The sequence below is a fragment of the Brassica napus genome, chromosome A7 (assembly GCF_020379485.1).
Source record: "Brassica napus cultivar Da-Ae chromosome A7, Da-Ae, whole genome shotgun sequence".
Lineage (NCBI taxonomy): Eukaryota > Viridiplantae > Streptophyta > Magnoliopsida > Brassicales > Brassicaceae > Brassica > Brassica napus.
In genome coordinates this window covers 20788470-20814196 of record NC_063440.1, presented here as the reverse complement: position 1 = coordinate 20814196, position 25727 = coordinate 20788470, and the positions used below count along the sequence as shown (strand labels likewise).

General features: G+C 33.2%; 6 protein-coding genes across 8 annotated transcripts; 3 read left to right on the top strand and 3 right to left on the bottom strand.

The window, feature by feature from the left end:
* Window positions 1-885: 885 nt before the first annotated feature.
* LOC106357054 (protein LAZY 4-like) lies at window positions 886-4287 on the bottom strand. Of its 2 annotated transcripts, XM_048735825.1 has the most exons (6): window positions 2719-4283; window positions 2548-2626; window positions 1772-2379; window positions 1521-1683; window positions 1385-1431; window positions 886-1294 (listed from the first exon to the last, which is right to left on the bottom strand). In XM_048735825.1, the coding sequence occupies exons 1-5, from the start codon at window positions 2722-2724 to the stop codon at window positions 1412-1414; spliced, it is 876 nt and encodes a 291-aa protein (XP_048591782.1). In that variant the 5' UTR covers window positions 2725-4283; the 3' UTR covers window positions 886-1294; window positions 1385-1411. The 2 variants fall into 2 exon arrangements, with proteins under 2 accessions (XP_048591782.1, XP_048591781.1); XM_048735824.1 differs by having other exon boundaries at window positions 1385-1683; window positions 2719-4287.
* Window positions 4288-10663: 6376 nt separating this feature from the next.
* On the top strand, window positions 10664-13144 carry LOC111202628 (putative defensin-like protein 162). The gene is made up of 5 exons (XM_048735823.1): window positions 10664-11142; window positions 11482-12340; window positions 12480-12577; window positions 12660-12774; window positions 12847-13144. Exons 1-2 carry the CDS (start codon window positions 11091-11093, stop codon window positions 11646-11648), a joined length of 219 nt encoding a protein of 72 aa, XP_048591780.1. The 5' UTR covers window positions 10664-11090; the 3' UTR covers window positions 11649-12340; window positions 12480-12577; window positions 12660-12774; window positions 12847-13144.
* On the top strand, window positions 12026-13144 carry LOC111202587 (multiple organellar RNA editing factor 7, mitochondrial). 2 transcript variants are annotated; one of them, XM_022695435.2, is made up of 4 exons: window positions 12026-12340; window positions 12480-12577; window positions 12660-12728; window positions 12847-13144. In XM_022695435.2, the coding sequence occupies exons 1-4, from the start codon at window positions 12078-12080 to the stop codon at window positions 12987-12989; spliced, it is 573 nt and encodes a 190-aa protein (XP_022551156.2). In that variant the 5' UTR covers window positions 12026-12077; the 3' UTR covers window positions 12990-13144. The 2 variants fall into 2 exon arrangements, with proteins under 2 accessions (XP_022551156.2, XP_022551157.2); XM_022695436.2 differs by having other exon boundaries at window positions 12660-12774.
* Window positions 13145-13746: 602 nt separating this feature from the next.
* On the bottom strand, window positions 13747-15366 carry LOC111200588 (putative receptor-like protein kinase At1g72540). Its single transcript, XM_022691803.2, has 4 exons — window positions 14959-15366; window positions 14737-14872; window positions 14524-14660; window positions 13747-14441 (listed from the first exon to the last, which is right to left on the bottom strand). Exons 1-4 carry the CDS (start codon window positions 15364-15366, stop codon window positions 13932-13934), a joined length of 1191 nt encoding a protein of 396 aa, XP_022547524.2. The 3' UTR covers window positions 13747-13931.
* Window positions 15367-20231: 4865 nt separating this feature from the next.
* Window positions 20232-21176, bottom strand: LOC106353773 (germin-like protein 1). The gene has a single exon (XM_022691041.2). The coding sequence runs from the start codon at window positions 21027-21029 to the stop codon at window positions 20406-20408; it is 624 nt and encodes a 207-aa protein (XP_022546762.2). The 5' UTR covers window positions 21030-21176; the 3' UTR covers window positions 20232-20405.
* A 908-nt stretch (window positions 21177-22084) lies between these two features.
* Window positions 22085-23591, top strand: LOC111197828 (uncharacterized hydrolase YugF). The gene is made up of 4 exons (XM_022691040.2): window positions 22085-22912; window positions 23034-23126; window positions 23214-23281; window positions 23374-23591. Exons 1-4 carry the CDS (start codon window positions 22181-22183, stop codon window positions 23486-23488), a joined length of 1008 nt encoding a protein of 335 aa, XP_022546761.2. The 5' UTR covers window positions 22085-22180; the 3' UTR covers window positions 23489-23591.
* The last annotated feature ends 2136 nt before the right edge of the window (window positions 23592-25727 follow it).

Sequence of the window (25727 nt, the reverse complement as noted above, 5' to 3'; positions counted from 1 at the left end):
GCGTACCAGACGGTTCATTCTCACTCAACGAAACACCAAACACTTGTGGCAACCAGAATCTTTAGCAGAAGGATGGTGAATGATCTCTCCATGTGAGCAAACACTGAGTTTAGCCAAATCAGAGGTGCAACACACATCTCTCTGCTCACCATAAGCTGATCCTCTCCAATGTATTTTCGGTCTTCTACCTGAAAACCCACATCATGGATGGGTAATGAAGATCTGTTGGAAGACCGATTTTAAAATAAGAAACTTTCAAAAAAAAAAACAGCTAAGAAGTAACTTAAACACAAGAGAACTTCAACTCTCGACCCATGGAAGAAAACGTTTACTCTGTGTATATGATTCTTAGAGTATGCAAACCTTACCGAATCAGCTTGAAACTCAACGATGAAGAAGAAAGTACATGTTTTTCTGTAAGAACAATGCCGTTGAATGTAGTTGACCAGTTACAAGGTTGAGATGTGTCAATGGATGGTTCGAAGGTCGCTCCTTGATCGTTCCAGATGTTCGAAGATTCTATGAATGTAGTTGACCAGTTAAGCCAGTCAGAGGGTTTAACCGACGATAAAACATTCTTTTAAAATTTAGAATGTGCCTTTCTTTGGGCCTACTGAATGTCTTAAAGTAAGTCCACTGAGAAGTTAGGGGTCTTATTTACATGAAGAATGGTTTTATAGATAGGTTACAGTTGATGTTTTTTCTGAACCAGTGTACTTAACAAGACTACAAGAGTATAAATTAAAAACCTTATTAACTGTTATCACTCTAGGGACTTAATGCAAAACTTTATAAAAAGATAAATTCATAACAATTATCATATAGAATTATACAAACATTTATGAAATTTGTATACAGTCACTTGTGTTAATATATAAATGGGAATTGTTTTATAAAATATAGCATATATTAACGTTTTGTAAGAAATTACAAATTTAGTAGTGTAAAGTGACTGAAGAATTACAGAACAGAACAGAGTGTAAAGAAAGACAAAAAGGAAGTCTTTACATAAACTATGGTTATCCACCTGAAAAATACAAAACTACGTACATGTACACATAATTCTCTCTTTATATACATACATGCATGTAGCCATATAATCTCATGTACTGTATTCTAATGTTGTAGTTTCCAGAACATGTTTGTTTTTTATGGACTCAAACATGCAAAAACAGAAGAAACTCATGGGCTCTACTGATAGATACCCAAAAACTTTCATCTGAAAGAAAAAGAAAGTTGATTGATCACTTCTTTTTTGAATTTTTTTTGTCTTGATACCACTGAGATTCTCTACCTGTAAAGACATAAGATCTAATATCAGATTCAGGATCAAAAGAAGCATAATTAATGAAATAAAGACTTATTGTTGAGGTTAACTAATTACCTGTAACATGAAGAATGAAAAATGGGATCAGATCTCAAGAACAATGACTGCAACCAAAACAAAGAAGAAGATCTAATCAATTCTTGAACATTTTTTTCAAAATTTTTTTTAAGAAACCAAAAGATCTGAAACTCACAATCAGAATCTGTTTTAACCCATTTGCTCCCATCACTACTTCTTCCTTCTTCTTCCTCGTTCTTTAGTGCAAGCTGTTGCTTATCTTCCACGTATCTTTTTGTTGATGTTTCCTTCGAGGGAGCTTGAGCATTAATCTTCTTGTGTAGCATCACCCTCAGTAACTGTATATATATCGTGTAAATAATAAGTTACACGAACAAAAAACACTTTAATTAGTATTTAAAATAGTGTTATGAACTTTAGAAGTACCTTTTCCATTCTAGATTCTTGAAACGTGTCTCTCAAGCTAGGGTTAGGAAGAGGAGAGAACCCTTCTGAACAAACAAACATCTTCTTGAGAAGATAAGAAACAGAGGTTTTGCTCAAATCTCTCTTACTCTTCTTCTTTTTATTGCTACTCTCTGTAGAAATAGCTTTGCATCTTCCCAAGATAACACTGATGGTACGTTCAATGTCTTCTTCGTTCTCGTTAGAATATCCACCACTAGAAATCGCGTTGCTGATTCGTCTGTCGACTTCAAGACTCGAAGGGCAATTCAAGAATCTATCCAGGGGAAGATTCGCAAGTTCTCTGTTCACATCTGACTTCCTTTTCTTGGTCTTTCTTGTCAAGAGCTTCGTCAGTTCCTTTTGCAGTTTCCCAACTTCCTCGGGAGTAAAATCTTCAAGATCACCGGAGAAAGAAAGATCCTGATCTCTATCTTGAGCTTGACCTTCCACGTGCACGTTAGAGGGATTCTCCTCTTGAATCACTTCTTGAACAACTTGTATTTGTGTTTGCTCTTTGGCCACACTACCGAAAGTTCCAATCGCAAGTAATCCTTGAGGCCAGTCGCTGAACTCCTCTCTTGGTTGATCTGTGATTTACAAACAAAAGACAAACAAAAATGATCAGAGAGCCATTTGACTACAAGGGGCTGCTTTGCACATATTCCAAGTAGACAACATCTTTGGTAAATAAAAAGGTTTATTTCATATAATAAGTAGACAATACTATAATCTAATGTGTTTAATCTTTAACTTACGAGAAGAAGCAGAAGATATGCTTGGTCTATGAGTGTTCCCTTGTTTCCCATGTAGCTTGTTCTGCATCCATCCTAAGAACTGAAAAAAAAAAAAAAAAAAACGTTTATGAGTACTTGTGTTCATTTTTAGACACATCTGAGAGATCAATGAACATGAGTGGTGAAACGGACCTTCATGTCTTAATGACCCCGAAGAAAAAGAGGAAGAGAAAAATGTGAAAAGGAAATGAAATATAGCTCGTTTTATTGGTGAATCAAGAAGCTTAATTAAATACAAGCAAGAATTCAAAAATAAGATCTTTGGATATATTTGTTTTGATGAATTTAAGCTTCGTCCAGATTCACTTCTTCAAAAACAATACGGAAGGAAGAAGAAAAAAGTTTTTTTTTTTTTTTTTTTGTAATAAACTCAGGATTTGTTTGGTTAACTTCTGTTCAGTTCTCGCACTCTTCTTTATACAGCTCACAATGTACGGCTCATATCCCCATGCAAACGATCCAGGTCCAACGAAATATTGTTACGTGTGTATTTAATTTGTATTATAATTTATTGATATTATAAAAACGCTTAACTAGTATTATAAAATATTGATTTTGTATCGGAGAGAACGTCACGGCTTTGATAACAGTTCAGATAAACGGCACTTCGTATGATCATAAAGTCTTAAATCTCTTTTTTTCGACTATCTATAAAAGGAGAAAAAGAGTTACTTTGAAGCCCTAGAAAAGTATTTGTTTTGTCATTGAGTGGTTACTATGTAGACGCGAAGATACTGAGGCTTCCACACATCTTGTTTATTTGTGTGTTACTTTTGTAGAATTTGTACCTTTTCTTCTTCTACTGATCATATGAAATATATAAATGGTAATGTATGTTGGCTTATTTTTTCTAACTAAGTGCATGCAAATATATATATTAACATTAGTGCATGCAAATATTGCCATTATCAATTCTAAAAAAAAGGCATTATCAGGATTTTTAATGCCATTGTTATTTGAAATGCTCAATTTGTAATGGGTTTGTGCGAGTGGAATATAGTGTTAAGATTATTTCAAAATATTAGATAGTAATTAAGCGTCATATATTTTAATTCTTTCAAAACGAAATAAGAAATTTGTCGTTTTTATTTGTGACTTCTTATTGTGCAAACGGTTTCTTGACGAAAACTCATTGCACTTCAAATTTTTTTGCTCCACTCGTAATTTATTTTAAAGAAAACGATTATGTGACATGTTTACTATTATTCTAAGGCTGATATCAAATTCTAGAGAATTTCAGAAAATTCTAAGAGGGAAAGAGACAGATAGAAAGAGTGAAATTTATAAAGCCAAACCCCACGAAGGAACTCATGCCAGTGTCCCCTCACCCTTTGGATTTCTAAGATCTTAGTGTCTCTATACAATGTAATTATGTATCTCTATCTTCCATCAAATAATTGAGCCATAATGTTATGGACGTGTAACACATTTTACCCAATCATCTTTTAGGTTTGACGGCAAACTAATCATCCATATTTCATTTTATGGTGCCACGTTAGAGTTACAAAGCTACATAGATGTATATATTTCTTTCCATATAGTATATGAAAATTAAACTAATTATGGAATCTATATGACTTTATTAATGGCCTTACGAAACCTTTGTAGACCAAGATTTGTGGACATCTTACCAAATCAATTTCTGAGTTAGTTGTTTGACTAATTAAGCCGTTGGACTATATATATTAGCATAAATGATTGGATGACACTGATAATATATATATATATATGTATATATATAATACATGGTTTATATAGACATTATCCGTTTAATATTATGGTTTTAATATTTGTTTGGAATAAATCATTTAAACAATATTAACATGACCTCTATATCTTAAATATTTTACATTTTTATTTTGTGATATGATCATTCCTAAAATAAAATTCTATATAGAACATGGTGAATTAAACGGATAATGTCGTCTATATAAACCATGGTGAAAGATATACTACTAGATGTTATTTCGTAATCTTACACAATGACAATACGGAGTAATTTTATTATTCACCGTTTTATATAATCACATGTTATTCAAATATTGTTTCAGTCCATAAGATTAATAACAATAAGAAACACAATCCTTTTTCATTAGAAAACACGAACCTGAAATATTTATCATTTGTATGTTTTTTAAATTGCTTCGTGGCATCAACTCTTGACATCTTCTTTTCATAAATCCATTATCCATAGTTTCTCATTATTGCTTTCTTCTTCAATTGGGGATTTAATTATGTTTATGGAAATAACATAGTAGGAGTGGGAAGAACTGAGAAGTTATAAAGATGGAAGGAAACAAAAGGAAAGCAAAAAAAAAGCAGTCTCGCTTTATCGTCGGAAGCTTGAGCCCACCTCACCACTCCCGATCACGTTGATTCTGGTGCAATAGACATTCGCCACATCATTTCTAACTCGTGTCCACTTGTCTGAAATCAAACTTTTCCTTAACTAATTACTTTTATTAATAAGTTACTGCACTCGTAATTTTTACAAGGGATCATATAAAAAATGAATAAAATGCTGCGAGAGCTACGGTGCCTCCAATGTGTAACCCTTTTACCAAAGAGTTCGGGTTGACTTTCAACGGCCACTACCAGCCCCAGATGCACTAGCCAAAGAGCTCTCAGTCTCTCACTTTCGATATAATCAGAGTATAAGTCCAACATAATTTATGTTGGAACAAAGTTACAAAATATTTATTCTACACTTGTTCCTAAGGCGAATAAATAGATACAAATCTAAATAATTATTAGTATTTATAAACAGTACACAGAATCAATATAATTATTAACTAATATTTATATACAGTACACAGAATCAATATAATTAATAAAGGGGATTATCAAATTCCAATAGCGTTTCATCTTACCAAATGAACTAACATCATTGGAGGAAACATGCATATCTTATTTGTCCCCATGAAACTTTGGTTTTACTTCAACTTCTTCTCTCGCCTTCTTCTCTCGCCTTCTTCTCTTTGGTCTCCTATGGTTGTACTATTATTTAATTAACAGTAGTATCTTTAGCAAAATCAAGATTAAGTTAAATACTAATCTGAGTGTTTGTGGCGACTTGACTGTTACACGCATGCAATACGCGTTATACAAATTTATAAATGGTACATTGGTCTGAAAATGGGAGGAAAATAAGGACAATGAATGGATTAGGGACCACTTAAATAGTCATTATTGTATCGAATGTGTGGTTAATATGGTTGATACGATGCCTTAAACATATGCTAATCGTGATTAACAACAAAAGTGAGGTTTTGAGATGTTTTGTGATTTTAAACAGTACACGTGTGAGGCATCTGAATTATAAATATATATAGTTTATGAAACTACTGGAAGTATATAATCGATGTACTATAAAGTATCAAAAGAAACGCACCAGTCGATTATATACACATGATCGTCATGCAAGTCGTCAGCATGCTATTCCTTAAGAAACATATATTTTATGGTCAAACTAGGCAAACTTTTTATAGTTTATTTAACATATTTTGGACCAATCCTACAATGGTTCAAATAGCTAGTTTGATGGATAAAAGTAAAACCATCTTATTATAATCTCTAGTTGATTGCTTGTGTGATCACAATGTCGGACAGAATTAGAAACGGAGATTGTCAGACGTATGTGTAGCCGCAGTGGCGGAGCCTACCAAACTTTTTAGAAGGGTCGATTTAAATAAATAACATATTTTACCAGGGTCAATAAGCTATTTTTGCAATATTCTTACAGTTTTTTCTTGACTACAAATATTTTATTTTAAATATATAGAATCAATATCTGGCTATGTAACAGTCTTTTTTTATAAAACCACCTTTTCTGAATCTCTATACGTGCCATGTTACCTGGAGATAACAATATTATAATATGAATGGTCAAATAGCATGGCAGTCCAGCAATTGAAAATCCATGTAGCCAAGACCATAACGTAGCTAAATTATGGAGCATAGTACCTAGTATAAGAGATATATACCATGTATGTATTGAGGACGCTACAATCTTTAAGAAACCTAGCCTCTTTCCGAGTGAATAAACTTATTCATACTTGTATAAAGTCAGATTTAAGATTTTATCATTGGAGAAGACCATCTTCAAACCTCAAATTTAAGGTTCATCCAACCTTAAAAATGAAGTTGCTCAAGGAAATATTCCTCAACAGTGAAAGTCTTGAAAATCATAAATAATCGGACGCACAATGTCAATTTAAGTTTAACAATTAACAACTAAGCATTATAACACATTATAAGACTTTAACAAAATAATCTTATTATATTTTTAACCCAATAATTTTAACTTTAACAAATCTAAATGTGATTATTGAAAAAAATTGAATTGACCTACACATATGAACATAAATTAAAAAATATATTCTCCATTAAATTAAAACCTTATAAAAAAGTAATCTCACGCTTTAAAGCACATATTAAAATAATATATATATATATATTAATATTTAAAATATTTCAAATTGAAGCCTTAATACATTTTTATCTTAGTAGCTTGAAAACATAATTTAGAAGGTTATGATTTTATTGATATTTTGTTTATAATCAAATATAAAATATACTCCATTTTGTGAAACAAAAGAAAACTCTACTAGTTAGAGTTTGATTGGCATCATTAGCATAATCATTATGCTCCTTATTATCCAATCAAGAATGATTAGTATAACATTTAGAATAGCATTCAGAATATGCAAATGCTCTATAAATGTGTTTTGCCCAATACTTTCGCATGAAATTTTTTGTATAATATTTGCATTTAAATGTATATAATTTTTTTTTAAAATTATATAATTTATTTATAGTATTCAATAATTTAATAAAATTAAATTTATATTTTGAAAATTAAAAAGAAAATTAAATTAAAAATAATTTAATTTTAAAAAGAACAAATTTTCACATTTAGAATATAATTTTTTTTTGTAAATAAAAATAAAAATAATATATATATATATATATATATTATTAATATAATTATATGCATCATTGTTTTATTTTTGAATTGATATATATATATATATATATTATTTAGAAACAAACAAATTATATATTATATATTTATTTTATGTTATAGTTTTCTATATGAATTATTACTGCTCTAAAAATCAATTTTTTAAATACATTTATGAGATCATACTATTTGAGTAGCATATTTTTACTCTTTTGTCATTAGCTCTGTCAATCAAAACCTAAGTCGATTTGGCTGACGGTCAAATAGTTGTAAAGTAATTTACTTAACTAGACTCGTGAGAGTGAAAAACATCGGGATAAGAAAAAAAGAGAAGAAAGTGTTAGGAGCACATGGAATGTGAGCATGACGAGGTCTCTTTGTTTCGTAACCTTTCCATTAGTGTACCAAATCCTTCTATTTCTGGAATGTTTTCTCTCTTCCGCTTCCTTTATCAATCTACTCAACTCTTCCTTCTCCAATGCTCTTTTAAAAAAATCTCCTAATCTTTTTTTTTTTTCAAACAAACATTTAAATTAAAAGCATGAAGTAGTTCTACAAAGTTGCAGAAGTAGAAATGGATAACAGAGCTGCTTTAGCAATTAAGTCAGCTTCTACATTAGCTAATCGAGAGACATGGATAAAAGAGATAGAGGTGAAAGAGCGAGCCAACACACTGATGTCGTAGAGAACGCCTTTCAATGCCACATCTTTTCCTCGAGTCTTCAAGAGCGAGATAAGAGTCTTGGAGTCAGAGTGTATCTGGATACAGCTGACATGTGAGGAGAGTGCAGCGGACAAGGCCGCTTTAACCGCCAATGCTTCAGCCACTAGAGCCGAAGGAACAAAGCGCCGGTGAGATGAGGATCTTTCTGCAAAAGAACTGTCAGTATCCCGAAGGACCCAACCCATTCCGCAATTCCCTGTTGAAGCTTCCCAAGCTGCATCTGAAAATAAGGACCAAGTGTAAGAGTTAGCAGCTGGTAACGATGTAGCAGGGACCACACACAGTGGTAAGGAAGGCGTTTTGACATTTGTCTGAGCCGCCTGCCAAGCTCGAGCATCCTGCAAAATCTTCAGGACAGTGGATTGTTCCGAGAAGACTTTATCTTCAAATAGAAATTTATTCCTGTTGGTCCAAAGGATCCATAATACCCAAGGGTATAGAGGCGTGGAGCCTAGTCCCGTCGGGGGAAGTGATATCATCTTTCGGCACTGTTGTAGTAGAGAAGCAACAGAGTCTGTGTTCTCCAGTGCGGGTTTGAACATACTCGGAACAAGTTCCCAAACTTTACGCGCAAAGGGACAATGGAGAAGAACATGGAGTTCTGTCTCTAAAACTCCTAATCTTTTATCCAAAATATTACCACTCTATTTTCAAATATATATATATATATATATATATATATATATGTTATACGTGTTTCTTTTTTTTTTGAACAAACAAGCATTTCATTTCTCATTGGAGTCTAAGCTCCAACAGAGGAGTTCATTACAGACCCAGCAAAAGCTGATTTTGCCACCAAATCGGCTTCCACATTGAAGTTTCGAGAGATAAAATGGAAAGAAATTACATCAAACAGAGGGATAAAGTGATAGATGTCAAACATGATACCGAACAGTTCAGGTTGAGTCTCGCCCTTGTTCAATAAATTGACCAGGGACAAAGAGTCGGATAGAACTGCCAGGGATCGGACGTTTGAGAACACGGCAAGAGATACCGCCCGATGTACAGCAATGGCTTCTGCCATTAGAGCTGAGGAAACATGACTGTGAGAGTCCGAGAAGTTCGGTAGAGAAGACCCTGATTGCCCTGAAAATATTCCACCTATACCACAGCCACCAGAAATTGCATCCCAAGCTGCATCAACATTGCAGACCAGTACTCCATCATGGACCCTGATTGCCCTGAAAATACGTGTTTCTTTCTCACTGATTATCTTTAAGTCAAAATTTACATGCCAATCTTAGGTACATCAGAAGATAGTTGATATTGTTGGATTTGTGTTCACTGCTGTCTATTTGTTTATTGGTACTTGTTCTCTTCGTCTTTGTGTCCCGAGAACATATCAAATGAACGTTTTCAGAAGATAGAGAATCTTGGATACTCCAAGGATGCTTAGATGATTGTGCTTCAAATGTTTTGTCTAGGTCCGATTGTTGTTTCGCCAGCTTGACGTGAAAAGTTCTTTGTTGGAGATAGAAAGTTTAAGCTCTTTGATGGAGAAAGAAAGTTTAAACCGGACGATCTGGTTTTTAGATTTAAAATGTCTGTCAGCTACCAAAATTGTTGCCTTGTTGTCTGCATGTGTGTTTTGCTGGATTTGTGTACATGTGTAAATTTTCGGGCTAAATGCTTATAACTTAAAATAAACAATTCTTTCACTTGTTAAGAAAAGTTATTATCATTATTCTTTTCCTAAATTGGTACTACTTTGAAGGTTTCGAACCCGAATCATAACCAACTAAAGAATGCAGAAAACACAACTTAAAGGGACTAAGCTCCGGTGAGTATACCACATTTAACCACTTGACTAAAGATACTTTCTCAACTTAAGAGTTTATATAGAGTATACAAAGAATTGAATGTTCTTTAGAGCCAATTCGGTTTTGAAATTTAAGACATGGTAATTTTTTTGGTTGGGTTTCAATTTCTATAATATTCAGTGTTCAAAAAAAAGACATGGTAATTTTTTTGCTTTTACATAAATATAGGTTATGTGTATCTGCGACCAAAAGAAAAAAACATAGGATATCTGTATGTATTTTTGGTAGGAGATTTGTTTTTGATTTTAAGAAAAGGTTTGTAAGAATATCTTGTCCAAAAATTGTCTAAGTATTTATATATATATATATATATATATATATTAGAAATATATAACTTGGAATGGACATTAAAATTATAGGATCAATTAGATAGGATCATACCAAAAATTTAGACTAGATATTTACACCATTATAGAAATATAATTAATGTTATTAATCTACAATTTATACGTAATAAATAAATTATTTAACAGTTTATTGAAATATTATTATTTACATTTTAATATAAAGTATATGCTTTTAAATTTCATTATATTCTATTAAATATTGAATCATTATATTGTAATATTATTTGTTTATTTAAGGTAATTTATTTTCAATACTGACTTGGTATATATTATTTATAAATAATATACTAAATTAATATAATTATTTTACTATCTTAAATATCAAAGGATAAAAGGTTATAAAATAATGAAAGGAGAGTGAATGTAATTTAATTTATGTTTGTTATTCACATAATGTAAGATATCTAAGAATTTAAACCAATAAAATGTCTTTCAGTAATTGAAAAATGTAAGATTTTTTACCATAACGAGTTGTAAATTAATTTATTTTCTTTGTAATTTTTAAAAATGTTTTTTTAGTAAGAGATTCCCTCTATGTTTGTGTCGTCAATATTAGTACTTGTATATAAAACATTCTTTCTTTATCACGTTTTCAATATCAAATAAAAAAAATTGTTTAATTAACATAGTCATCTAATTATTCAAAAGTCATGACAAAATTCTTGTGTTCGTATCTGTTCATCTCCATGTTTGTTCTCTCAGGTAAGGATTTGTATGCTTTGTATTTCATTGGTATGCTCATCTTCCCTTGATCTCTTTAAGAAGAGTCAGATCATTCTTCAGGTTCTTTTTGTAGGAACCCTACTTAAGCACGGTTTTCTAATTCATAAAAAAAAATGATAAGATGACTTTACGAGTTAGATAAAAGCTATGCATTATATTGATCACATGGCGTTTAAATATCGTACATCACATTTTTTTTAAGATTTTAGGCTAAAGTACTATTCAACTAATTATTTTCAAATGAACTATTCTCGTTTTGTTTGCATAATATACTTAAATTCATTTGTAGGCTTGTTAAATATTTTTATTTGCTTTTAGCTTTTTTGGCTTTGCCAAATGCACAGAAAATATGCAGGGTGAATCCGAACCTTAGGAAGGCATGCAGTTTTCAAGAATGCACACCGCTTTGTCTTCAAAAGTACAACATGGATGGCATTTGTATCGGAAATAACAAGAATATTTGCAGTTGCATTTACGATTGTTAAATTAGAATGTTGCTAAACTAGACCCAAAATCTTATTATCTGGGGCGTTAATGACCTTAACTCCATGTATTTGGAGGATATGGTCATATCATATTTGAATAAACGTTTTTTTATATAAGCTATCTGATTTTGAATGAAAATCAAATTTCATGTGATTGCCTGGGAAGAAGCTAGGTGCATTTGCTAATTTTTGGAGGTTTAATATTCGGCTTGGCTTGATATTTGATAGGCAAGACGCTATTTTAAAATTGTGTGAACCGGGGTTTATAAAACCGGAAAACTGAACCAAACCAAACCAAACCATAAAACCGGTTTATGACTCCGGAAACAAAACCGCGACAAAAAAAAAACATAGAACCAAAGTAACACTCTGTCTGAATTGGAGGTTCTAACGTCATCAAGGTTTCATCCTTTACGCTCCGCCGTACCCATGGCGAGCATCATCAGAAGGCCGTCAAACTTGACGGCAGCCGTCGTCGGGTTTCGACTTACTCCGTTATTTCCGTTCTCCGGAAATTCTCTTCCCGTTAACTCGGACACAACTCGTTGCTCCGAGTTAATTCGAGTGCCGAGTTTAGTCGAAGGCTGCGATTACAAGCACTGGCTGGTGCTCATGAAGCCTCCCAACGGATACCCACCTCGAAACGACATCGTACAAGGCTTTATCAGAACGCTATCCATGGCTCTAGGGAGGTAAACTAATCAAGAAAATAATGTTGTATCAATAAAAGTTATGGTTTGTGTGGTGTTCGTTCTAGTAGATACATTACAATCGAGAAAAGATTGAAGCTTTTGTGGTAATATTATGAATGTGGTTGCTTGTTGTGTGCAGCGAAGAGGAAGCTAAGAAATCGATATACTCTGTTTCAACAAAGTACTACTATGCGTTTGGCTGCAGGGTTCATGAACATTTGACTTACAAGATAAGATGTATTGACTGACACATATCCTTTTAAAATACTCATCTTCTTAGGCAAATGCTGTAACTGTGGGTTATTTTTTTGATTTGCAGCTCTGCCGGATGTTAGATGGGTTCTACCAGATTCGTTTATAGTGGATGGTGGTGACAGTGGATATGGAGGTTTCATTTGCTGCTGCTTAAGTTTTGCTTCTTTTGGGGACAAGATGTTGTAGTTTTATATGTTTAGTAGTACCTGCAGTACTATTTGTATCTTAATCAAGCATCTTTTTTTTTGTAGGAGAGCCGTTCGTTGATGGGGAGGTTGTCCCATACGATGAGAAGTACCATGCGGACTGGCTACGAGATCAAACTGATGAGGATGCTAAAAACCGAGTAGTCAAAAAGAAGCCTAGGAGGAAAAGAAATAAGACGTTGAACTAACTTTAGAGGTCTTTTTTTGCTTCAGTGTGGCGTTACGCAAGCCTGAGGTTTTTTTTTTGGAATGTGTCTTGTCTTCTAGTGTTACTACCATTACCTACTGTAAAGAATCATATGTGTAATGATAGAGGGAATAATCAATATTCAATCAAACCCGATATATTGTGTAGTTTCCACATCATTTTGTAGCTACTGAGCTTAGTTAGGACCTAAGTGGAATCTGTCTTCAAGTGAAAAATCCAGAGAGTCTCTTACATATATGGAAAAGCCAGTGCCAGTACCAGATCTGTAATGTTATACCGATCTCATCAAAATCCAGAGAGTTTCTGTATTGCTTCGGTTTTGTTAGTGACATATAACCTGTTATCCGTTTGAAGTCTCCTTAATTAGAAAAATAGACAAGACCACCAAATAGCTGCTCCTTGTCCCTGTTTTGTCAATCAGGGGCATGTAGAAAATTAGAGGTGACATAAGCAACCACAAAAGTGTTTTTGTTTTTCTAGTGGGGTTCGGTAGGACTAAGAAGTCTTTCTTCATAACCAAGGTATGTCATCTAATCTGTCTGTATATGAAACTGTTCTGTCTGAAATTTGGAACATGCTTGCATATGTACCCATATTCTAAAACATTGACTTGGAGTACACGCTTACACCACTGAAATTCTTTGTTGGTGAACTACAGTCAATTTAGGATAATGATGTTGAGTATCCAAGTAATAATATCCCTTTTGAAACACACATACAATTAAGACTTATACATCTGTGGTTACAAAACTGAAAATTGACTTGTAGCTAACGTTTCTATCAAAACATCTACAGAATTTCATCGAACCTTATAGTATTTTCATTTATCTAACACAACCTTTTTGTGTATTTCTCCTGTATACTTACTGTCTCCTAATATACATACGTGTATAAAAAAAATAAACATTTATCTTCTGTGTGATCAGTTACATTTGATGTCATGAACTTTATTTGCGCCTGCTACTGGAACAATGTACACAAACGGTCCGTTTTGGATGTCTTTGAGGTCTAAAATTCGCTCTAGGGTCTTGACGACAGTGGCCATAGTAGGCCGTGACTTAGGGTTGTGGCTCAGGCACTGGTACGCTAAGACAGCTGCTTTTCTGATGCCTTCAAGCGAGTATCTCCCTTCTAAACTCGGGTCTATGATCTGTTCAAGTTTGTTGGGATCCTTTAACATGGGTCTAGCCCATTCCACTAGGTTCCTCCCTCTCTGTGACCGGTACTTCTTCACCGCCTTTCTAGCTGTTAGCATCTCCAGAAGCACCACACCGAAGCTGAACACATCGCTCATAGTCGTCAAATGACCTGCTGAGATGTATTCTGGAGCAGCATAGCCTTCTGTGCCCATCACACTTTTGGTAAAGTCTGCGTCATCTGCCTCTGATCCATCTGTGGCTAAGCCGAAATCTGAAAGCTTAGAGCTGTAATCCTGAAAGTTTCAGATATAAAGTTATTTGACATGACAATAAGTATATTGAGATGCAAGATAGGAAGAGAAGCTTTTGAATTACCGAGCTCAAGAGGATATTGGAAGGCTTAAAATCTCTGTAAATGACAGGTTTCTCTTCCTTGTGAAGGAAGTCAAGGCCTTTAGCAGCACCAAGCAGAATATTCACTCTTGTTAACCAAGGTAAGGCTCCACCATACTCTGCATTGCACCAAACAGTACTCATATCTTTAGTAAACTGCATCTCTTTAAACTTGTATGATTTAACTTGACTCACTTTGAAATAGATGGTCTTCCAGATTGCCTCGTTCCATGTATTCGTAAACTAGAAGCCTGTGATCATCCTCACAGCAGTAGCCGATCAAGTTCACAAGATTAGGATGCTTCAACTGACCAAGGATTACAACTTCAGCCTGCATAATGCCAAAGAAACGTTTATTTTTGGTATTTGTGATCCCATTCTCATATGAGCTGACATATAATAGTTGAAAATTATTACCAGCCATTCTCTATGGCCTTGTCCACCTTCTCGTTTCAATGCCTTAACAGCAACAGGCTGAGCTTTCAAACCAGTCTTGACGCTGTTATCAACAAACCCTTTGTAGACTTCCCCGAATCCTCCTTCACCGAGGTAATTATACTTTGAGAAGCCTTGTGTGATCGTTTTGAGCTCTTCAAAGGTGAAGATGTGAATGTCTATGAGATAAGAGTTTGACAAGTCGTTGAGTGAGATTGTTGAGTTGCTGAAATCCGACAAGTAGACTCTGCTTCGGACAGAGGTTTGTTTGGATAGCAGAAGAAGTCTTTCCTTTGATGGGTTTGTTGTACATGTAGTCTTCTGGTTTGTGTTGTTGATGCAGCTTATGGGAAGACATATATTCTTCCAAGAAAATCTTATTCGTTTCATCTCTGAGAGTGGATCTTCTTGTGTTTCTTTGAGAAGATTTTATCTGTCTATATTGTTAATGGTTTTCTTAATATGTACATATATATATATATATATAGGAGATGATGAAACTTTTTTGAAAAGGGCTAGTGAGAAAGTGGAGAGAGGTGAAGACTCTCAAAAGAAAGTCTGTCGTCTTATAAAGACATCCTAGGATGAATCAGCCACTAAGCAGTCAATTGTGAATAAAATATGCAGATGAGTAGACTTTTTTTTAGACTTGCTCTTTTCAAACTTTTATTTTTGAAACAAAAAAAGAACTATTTATGAAGCTACATAATTCCCAAACTAAACTACTAAAAAGAAAGTTTATATTTCATTACTGTATTATAATTTGACATTCTTTTGTGATAATAGATAGCTTAGTTTGTGTTATTATAATGTGTACAATATACTCTTTCATTGGCAGTTTTGGATCTATTAGAAAATTCTTTGACTTTCTCAAATCATTTCATTCTTTTGTTTTGCTTATTGGCTACTATCATACACTTGTAACTTGTTAATGAAATGGTTAGATAGTTATCATATATTCATTTTCATCTAGAAGATTTTTGCTTCTGCTACATAATTTATGTAAGCTCTCTTAATAATAATAATAGTAAGTTGGATTATTTTTTGTCTCTTTCTCTCTGGAATTGGAAATTTATAATGTGCAGTCCAATACCTTTGGCTTTGGCCACACCATTGACTTGAAACAATGGTGTCCTCTGTTTAATTTTATCCGTTAGGATGAAGTTGTTTACTATTGCGATTAACTAAAAAAAATTAGAACAAATTGTTTAACTATTACAGTATTATATGGATTTTAGTAAGAACGATATGAATGAGATCAATGAATCTAATTAAATCAGACCGGCAAGTAATAATAGATATGGACAAAATGTGGATGAAAATAATGGTATCGAGTGTGAAACATATTAGAAATTAGCAGTGAATTATTGAATTTGAATGTTATTTTTTTTGACTTCTGTCTCTCCTTTTTACCACATGAAAGGTCAAATGAAGAAAAATGATTCAAGAAATGAAAAGGAAAGAAATGTAATCATGATTTCAGGTGTTTCAATATAAGACATCCCGATTTTGAGTACATTTGAAAAAGAAAAACATAAATAAAAATGTAAGTTTATTTTGCAGCAGCTGCGGAGTGTGGCCATCAATTAAAGTTACTTTTGACTTGATCTATATTTAGAGCAAAGATAATCACGTGTATTAATACTCTGTAAAATACTTACTAGGAGCTTGATTGGGAGAACATTATCATAAGCATTACGCTCGTTGTTATCCAATCAATAAGTTTTTAAGAAACATTTAATAGCAATTAGATGATGCAATTGTTTTCCAAATGCTATCTGCCCAATGTTTTCATATTAAGTTTTTGGTAGAGCATTTGCATTTAAAATATATAAAAAAATATAAAATAACTTAATAGAATTCATTTATATAATAATACCACAAATTATATTATATCCCAAACTATATATATATTTTTATAAATAAAATTTTAATTTTATATTTTAATATTTAAAAAAAAATTCAAAATAACATTTTAAATTTTTCAGAAACTACATTTAAATGAAAAAATAAAAACAATTGAAGAAAATTTTATAAAAATAAAATTTTAAAATTTTAAAATAAAATAAATTTAAAATTTTAAAATAAAATTTTAAATAAACTTAAATAAAATATTAACATTTTAAAATAAAATAAAATTTAATTTTTAAAAATAAAATTTTAAATAAACTTAAATAAAATTTGAAAAATATTTAAAAGTAAAATTTAAATTTATTTTTCAATAAAACTATTTCACATTTAAAATATAATTAAATTAAATATAATTCACTTTTTTCAATAAAAATATATATTATAAATATAATATATATGTATTTATTCAGAAATAAGCTACTTATATATCATATACTAATTTTATATGATTGTTTTTTATATAAATCATTTACTGCTCTACAATTCACTATATTAGTTGCATTATTGAGAGCATACTGCTTTTGTACCATACTGCTTTTATAACATACTACTACTGCTTTGCCATTAGCTCTACCAATCGAGGCCTAGGTATATGGATCCGTGTTGCAAATAAAATAAAGTTTTGAAATAATTTTATGGTATTTAAAAAACCCTGTAATATCTAGGTTGTGGAAAATGATGATAGAAGTGAAATGGTTTAAAAAACTGATTTAGCTATTTATGCCTCCAAATAACAATTTATCTTTTTAAACTCATTTTGTAGATAATTTTATAGTTAAGTGTGTTTGATTTGGAATAGTAAAAATGAATAAGAGAAGTAATTTGCATTATCGTATAAATATCCGAAGCACGTAGAATCATGTGGTAATTGTAGAATCAATAACCAAAATTTTAAAATTTTCAAAATATTAATGCATCAGTAGTTGTATGGTATGGGACCTACATACCGAATGAGTTGTATGGTATAGGACCTACATACCGAGTGAGTGGGTGTGGCAGATTCACATGCCATGGACGGGAGGAGTGTTACAAGTGATATCAGAGATGAACACGTATGAATGTGTAGTTGTGCATGGGCTCATACTAACATGTATGATGATCTTGGGGTGCGGTGAAGATATTGCGTTTTTTGAAAAGAAGTGATTGTAACATCGCAATTGTGGTATATACGGGTGTAAGTGAAAAGACTTTACATAAATGATTTGTCTATCTATATTATAAAAGTGTACTTATTTTTTCGAGTACACATCTAAAAAATTATAATAAATGTACATAAGATAGAGTAGTCAAAAAATAAGCAACCTATCAAAAAGGGATTGCGATGTCACGAAAGTGAATCCCAAATACATAAAAAAAATTATGTGCAATCAATAAGTCTTTCAAACTTTCAAAAATTATCACATACATAATGGGATCCACGACCAAGTGAGCAAAGCATGAAAAACCCATTAAAATCATAGACAGGAGAGGCGTTACAAAGACTTTGATTGTAAAGCATCATATAGTCTACCTAATTATTATAATATCGATCTCATAAGTTTTTCTCTAAATGATGCTCTACTTTTGTTTTAATATATATATATATATCTAAACTAAATTACTATTAGTAAGATTTAATAATTTATAAATATAATTACATTTTTAGTAATACCACATAAGTTATGATTAATATAACAATGCTATTTTAGTTTTAATATAACCACTATAACCGTAAAAACATTAAACTCGTTACCTTCTGTTTGAATTCACGCGGCCACAAATTTGTTTCTACTTTCAACATATTGCGTCTGTGCATACACACATATGCCAGAATAATCTTCATAGACCTTTTCAACGGCGCCTTTAAATCATAAGTATTTAGTATTTATAAAAACAATAATTTGAAAGTAATCTTATATTATTTGAAAACAAAATGTCGATTTTAAAAATACTAAATTTATAGGTTCTCTAGAGTTAAAGATATTTATGACAGGATATAAACTTAAGATTTTAAAATCTAAGATTTAGAGTTTTTTTTTGAGAAAAAGACTAGGATAGCACCAAACCAAGTTTATGTTCCCAAAGTAGCACTTAAGGTTCAAAGTCACAAAAATAGGTTTCATTAAAGAGGTAAATATACACTTATACTCATTGGGTTAATTAATCCAAGCCTTAGGGTTTAGAGTTAAGGGGTAGGGTTTTGGAATTAGGGTTTAAAATTTTATAAAAAAAATATTAAAATAAAAAAAAAAATTTTAAAAACAGTTTTAAAAAGTATTTTTAAATTATAAAAAGAAAATTTGAAAAAAAAAATTAAAAAAAAAAAAATTCGAAAAAAAAAATTGTAAAAATTTCGAATCTGAAAACATATAATATGAAACTATAAAAAAAAAAAATCTTTTTTTCATTTTTTTTAATTTTTATTTTATTTATTTTTATTTATTTTTGTTTGTTTATTTAATTTTAAACCAAGGGTATTAGGGATATTTTACCCTTTAATAAATGTCATTTTTGTGATTTTCTCCTTCTAGTGCTATTTTTGAGACATAAACTTCAAAAGGTGCTATTATTGACAATTGCCCTTTTTTTTAGATAAAAGATTTAGAGTTTAGAACTTATTAAGTCTGTACGTACAAAAAAAATGTCTGTACGTGCATAGTGCAGAAATAATCTTGTAGGTTTCATAGACCTTTTCAATGGTAACTTAAAATCAACCTATTTGTAGTTTTTATGGAAAAAATAATTAAAAATTTTTGGAATAGTTTTTCTTTTTTTTTTTGACCAAAAAAAGAAAACTATTCAGAAGACTGCATCTAAAAAATTGAAGGAAAAATTAGGAAAATTCCAAAAATTGAAAGAACACTTTTTGGATTGATAAAAATCAAATAAAAAAGAACACTTTTTAGTTTTGTTTAGTAGAGTTAAATATTTCAGGTAAAGGTCTTACCTTAGTGTGTAGAACAAAAGAACTTTTCATCTTAACAACACATCGAATCTCAAATCAGCTAATGGTTACAATATACATATGGTTTAACCTTAATATGTTTAGGATGGTAATTAGAGTTCATAGGTTCTCAAGCTTGATTATACACTTAGAAAATTCTGTCAGCAAAACTTGAAAGAACTATCATTCTGTTCTTGATTCCCAGTGGTAGATCTAAGTTAGTAAGAGACTAAACCAGGATTGTTCTCATCAAGTCCCCTTTTTGTATGGTCCATGAGGGTAAATGTCATACATATCATGTACAAACATTGCAATGGACCGATATAAGCTTTATGGATTTGGGACCACCGAGACCCATGTGAGAGACTGGGCCTCTCTTTGTTTTATTATTATCTAAGTTTCACCGTTGGAAAGTTTCACATAAGTCAACACTGAGATTTAGTTTTAGCAAATGATACAAACGGTATGACCAACTCAGGATCTTAATTGAAAAACTCACATACAATGTAACAATGTTGACAGGTATTACAAGGAATACAAAACAGAGAACAAGAATCCATCAAAGAGAAAAGTGTCAATGAGTCCCAAGTATCTTTTAGCCAGTTCCTCCAAGAACACCCTTTAGCTTCTTAACTAAAGCAGGGTCAAGGAAAGTAGTAGCCGAGACGAGTTCAGTGGGAAGACTATTAGCAAAAAGCGCGAAATCAAGAATCTGGAGACCAGGACTAGCACTGCTGAAAGTGACAAAGGCTGCAGCGGGTGATTTCCCCGCATTGATCTGGAAATGAAGCAGGCCTTGTGGGAAAACCATGACCTGTCCTGGTTTTAGTGTCTGGACGTAGACAGAGTTAGCTGAGGAGACAAAACCAGCGGTAATGTAGCCGTCAAGGACAAAAAGAACCTCAGAGGCACCAGGGTGAGTGTGCATTGGGATCACACCTTTAGGAGCTAGGTCAAGTCTAGCTGTAGAGAGGCCTAGACCGTTCAGACCCGGGAACTGACCGGCGAAACCGGGCGTGACTGCAGCGCTGATGATGTTTGTGGTGTTTCCAGGAATGCCTAAGGAGAAGACAAAGTCCTTGGCTTTGACGTGAATGGGACGAATGCAAGGGTAACCGGCAGGGGTTTCAGCACGTTTCAGGTTGGCCACACAGAAGTCTTGAACAGAGGCATTGGATAGAGAAAAAATGAGAGATAAGAGGAAGATAGTGCGCAACATTTTGATTGGTTGGTTTAAGAACTAACACCTTTAATATTTTGCTCTATTATTCTCTCTTCTCTTCATTGTTTATATAGAGGGGTTGGTTAAGAAACTGTGTGGTGAACATTCGAAAGATGGAGATAAGCTTTTGGAAACTGTTATGGACATCCAAACACAAGGACCACTCTTAGATACAAACAAAATGTATCTTTTCTTTGCCTGCCTGTTCTGCATCATTGGATCGCTGGTGATTCTAATGATGATGTACACATTGATATTTATTGGCTGCGAAGATTTCGGGTTGTTAAAGGAAAAGCCTGGTGGATTCAGACCGTGTCTTGGAAGATTTTGAGAAGAACAGAGAGTGAGCTATTGGTGACATCAAGCTTCAGTTTTAACTTGTGGCTCAAGTAAGCAGAAGAGAGAAAATCACGCGCCAACAAGACATTCGTTTACTTCGGTAGTTGGAGTTATGAGTCAAGGGCCAAAATTTAGTCACAAGTTGGGTTTAGTTTGACGTAGAAAATACGTATGTGTGTTGTAATGTAGTGTGGACCAGAGTCACATGTGAAGAACCATTACAAGACACTATTTGACAGCTAGAAGAAGCTTAAAAAGGATTCTTATAAATGTCCCTACCACCAGAAGAAGCTTAAGAAAGATTCTTATAAAGATCCCTACTTTTTTGTTTTGGGTGTAAACCATCCCTTCCACTTTTGTTATATGTAACTTGCAAATGTGTGGAGTAAAACTCAACGTAGACTCAATATGTTATGTTTCTATCCAAGTTAAAGCAATGACAGTTTGACTGACACTAACCCCAAAATATCTAACAAATATGATATCTTTCTATCCTAGTGAAGTTTTGGCGGGAAAGATTTAACAGAAAAGTAAGGTTCACCATTGTTTTCTTACTCAAATTGCACACACGCTGTAATGTCATGTTAGGTGTCTAAAGATAAGCATGCATTGTAAACGTCATGTTAATTACCAAATGTCATCAGCAACAATTAGATTAACTCAGATATTTAAATCCAATTAGGCCAGACTAAACCGGCTTTGACCGGAAGAGATTTAAAAGGATCTGTTTTTTCTAATATTAGCCATAACCAACTCTCTAGATAGTAGATACACATGCAAAACCAAAATTTCCATAAGATTACACTCTAATGGCGTCCATGAAACGCATCCTTCATCTTCTCTGTCGCTACATTTCCATCGCGATATCTCTCTTCCAAAGCCTTGTCTTGTGTTTATTCGATAATTTCGATTACCCTATCCTCATCAACCTCGCCGACGCGTTCTTATCTTTATACTTCATAACATTCTGCGATCTCCGCCCAATCACCGTCGACTTAAACGATGGAGAAACCACCGTACATTTCTGGGTCTCCGGCCACCGCAGAAACAACCGCCCGGACCTCGTCATGCTACACGGCTACGGAGGAAACTCGAAATGGCAGTTTATCCACCAGGTCTCAGATCTCTCCAAATCTTTCAACCTCTTCATCCCCGACCTCGTCTTCTTCGGGAACTCCCACTCGAGGAACACCGAGCGGACCGTCGAGTTTCAGGCGAGGAGCGTTGTGGGAGGATTGAAGAGGCTGGGCTGCAGCGAGGGCGGTTTGGCGGTTTACTCGATCAGCTACGGAGGCTTCGTCGCGTACCGGATCGCGAAGATATGGCCGGAGATGATCGGGAGACTGGTGATCGTGAGCAGTGGAGTGGGGTTCACGCAACAGCAGAAGATGACGGAGATGAAAAAACACGGTGGAGATGTGTCGGAGATTCTTGTTCCGAGGAGTCCGCGTGATCTACGGATGTTAGTTAGGATTTCAATGAATACTGGGATCGCGTTCATTGACTGGGTTCCAGACTTCATCCTCTCCCAGTTCATTGCTGTATGTGTTCTGTTTCTTTTTTTCTTAATTACTAATCTGCCCTGAATTATTCTTGTGTTTTTGAAATTAACCCTGACGTTAGAAAATGTGAAAAATAAACCCTTAAGTTTCAAAATTTCAGGTGATGTATGAGACGAATAGGAAGGAACTTGTTGAGCTAGCCAAGAACTTGCTGGAAAGAGAAGAAGATGCTGAGTTCTATGCAATATCACAGGTCACTAATATTCTCAATGATCTTTTTTTACTTTTTATCCATAAAAACATTTGTAACTGAATGATTTAATTTGGTATGTATATTCAGAAAACTTTAATTATTTGGGGTGATAAGGATGAGGTGTTTCCCTTGGAGCATGGACGTCGTCTACATAGGTAAATATGACAATCGTGATAACAACAAAAAAAATGTTACAGAAGTATTTCCATTTTCAGTAAATGATCATGTTTTCACATACTTTTGGCAGACATTTGCCAAACTCGAGTATAGAGATATTGAAGGATATTGGACACGGCGTGAACATTGAAGCACCAACTACTCTTAACAACTTAATAACCTCGTTTGTTTTAGATGTTTCCTGACTTCTATTTCTGTTCTGACAAACATAGCTGACATATTAGTTATATATGTATGTTCCAAGAAAATTAAAAACGAATTAATATCAATCTAAACAACGTTTTTGAACTGCCGCGAAATAACCGGTCTCATGTACACAAATCCTAACAATCTGCAGCCTAATCACAGTGAATTGGGTTCGGGATAGATAACTGGTACTCCAAGTCTCCAAGCCATACTTTTGCAAAAAGAAAAGTAAGGAACATATTTAAACCGTATACTGGAATTCAAAATATAGTTTTTTTAACTGGAGTGTAAAATTTTTTCCCATTGTAATATATTTATACCAGTTTTGATTGGCTATAACGGATATTCAATTGGATCATTAAATATTTTATGATATTCTATTAGTTTATGTTGGTTTTATGCTGGATAAGAATAAGGACCACGGCGGTATCTCTCAAACCGGACCTGTGGAGGAGAGAAGTGCAGTGAAGCGAGGTAACAACTGGTCACCAAACCAAACGCCTAATAAACAGAAGTGGCAGAAAATAGTGTTAAGGCCCAGTTCAGATTCACAAAAGCAAGAGATTGTAGTTTCAAGCATTATTAGGTGATGTGTGACAGTGACAGAGATGATTGGATTTATTGTATCCTTAAACACACTAGAATCTCTTGCAATAGTTTTGGTTTATTGAGTTTAAACTTTTTTAGTACTCAATTTTAAATTCATAAACTATCAGTATGCTACAAATGATCCAAACATATTTTTATATAAGTGCATGTCATATAATAATTCTAATTTGTTTTGGAAATTACATATAATACTTGAAATATCCGAGTATAACATTTTCGATTTATTCAGAGCTCAAACTCTGAATAGTAATTTAAATACATATATTATCTATATGCTACAAAATTATCCATACTTTTTCTTATGAAAGTACATTTACTATAGTAGTCTTAAATATTAAATTTACATCTACATTTACATTTAATATACTGGCACACCTTTAACCTCCCTTATCAATGATTTGTTATATTTGTTTTACGGATATCTCTGGATTTTTCTGTTCGGATAGAAACGGATAACAAGTCGAATTAAAATTTACAGATATTTTATCGAGTCCTATTTTCACTATGTCTCTGCATTACTTTCATCAACTGTCCGTCCATTTGAAACTTGACAGAGTCAAAGCCTCATCAGTAATCTTTGTATTGGAAGCTGCATCGAATAAAACTTCTTTTTTTTTTTGAAAAAAGACTTTCAATTTAAAACATAAACTATTACATGATAAGACAAAATTCATGATAGTTGGGAAGAGTTTGAATAAAACATGATTCATGATGTATTGAATCCCAAGCCAATGAAACAAAGGTAGAGATTAGAGAAGCCATCAATAGCTAATGATAGGAGCTACGGCCACGTTTTCCTCTACCTAGTACTGTCTGCCATTCTATGTTGTGGTACTTGATAGGAGGTTTTGATTCCCTCCCACCTCTTGTCAAGCTGAGCGAGCTTGGAGGCTCAATCTCAACTTCATCCCTATCACCTAGCACTGTAAAACGAGAAGCATCGAATAAAACTTGTCTACTGGTTTTCTTCTTTCCCTAGAAAAGCAAAGAATGTTATCTAACTCGAATATCAGTCCTATTGGTAGTAGGATCACACTTAAAGCTTCAAAACATATGCGAGCAGCATCTTCCTTGCTTATGCTTCCTTTGGCTGCAGCACCTTGTTTCCTTCATGAAAATGTTGTTGAAACCAAGCGGGGGAAGTCAGCATATGATTTGTCTTATTAGAAGATGGCTTAACAGACATCTGCAGCTTCATTAAACCATGATCTCGCATATTCAAAACATGCCAAAGGCAGTTTCAATAGAGAAAAGATAAGGTTTCGTTCTCTCCACGCTACTGTAAATCTTCTCCCTAACAGTCCAATGTAACCCTCTAGAAGACTCTCTTCATCGCTTTTACAGTTGATAAATGGTTTTGCTTGTTATTTACCACTAGTTTTCTTCTCTTTTTGTTAATATCTCCAACGATATTAGCTTGTTCTAACTTGATATACAATTATACAGCTTATTTCACTATTAGTCATCATCGTTCTTGCTTTGAGATAATCCATTTACATCTTGAGTTACTCCTTATGGATGATTCTTTTATATAAAAAATTTGAAATTGTAATTGACTTTTAAATTTTGACGAAAAGTAATTTATAAAACAATAATTAAATCTGGAGTAACAGAAATACCCGCCTACGC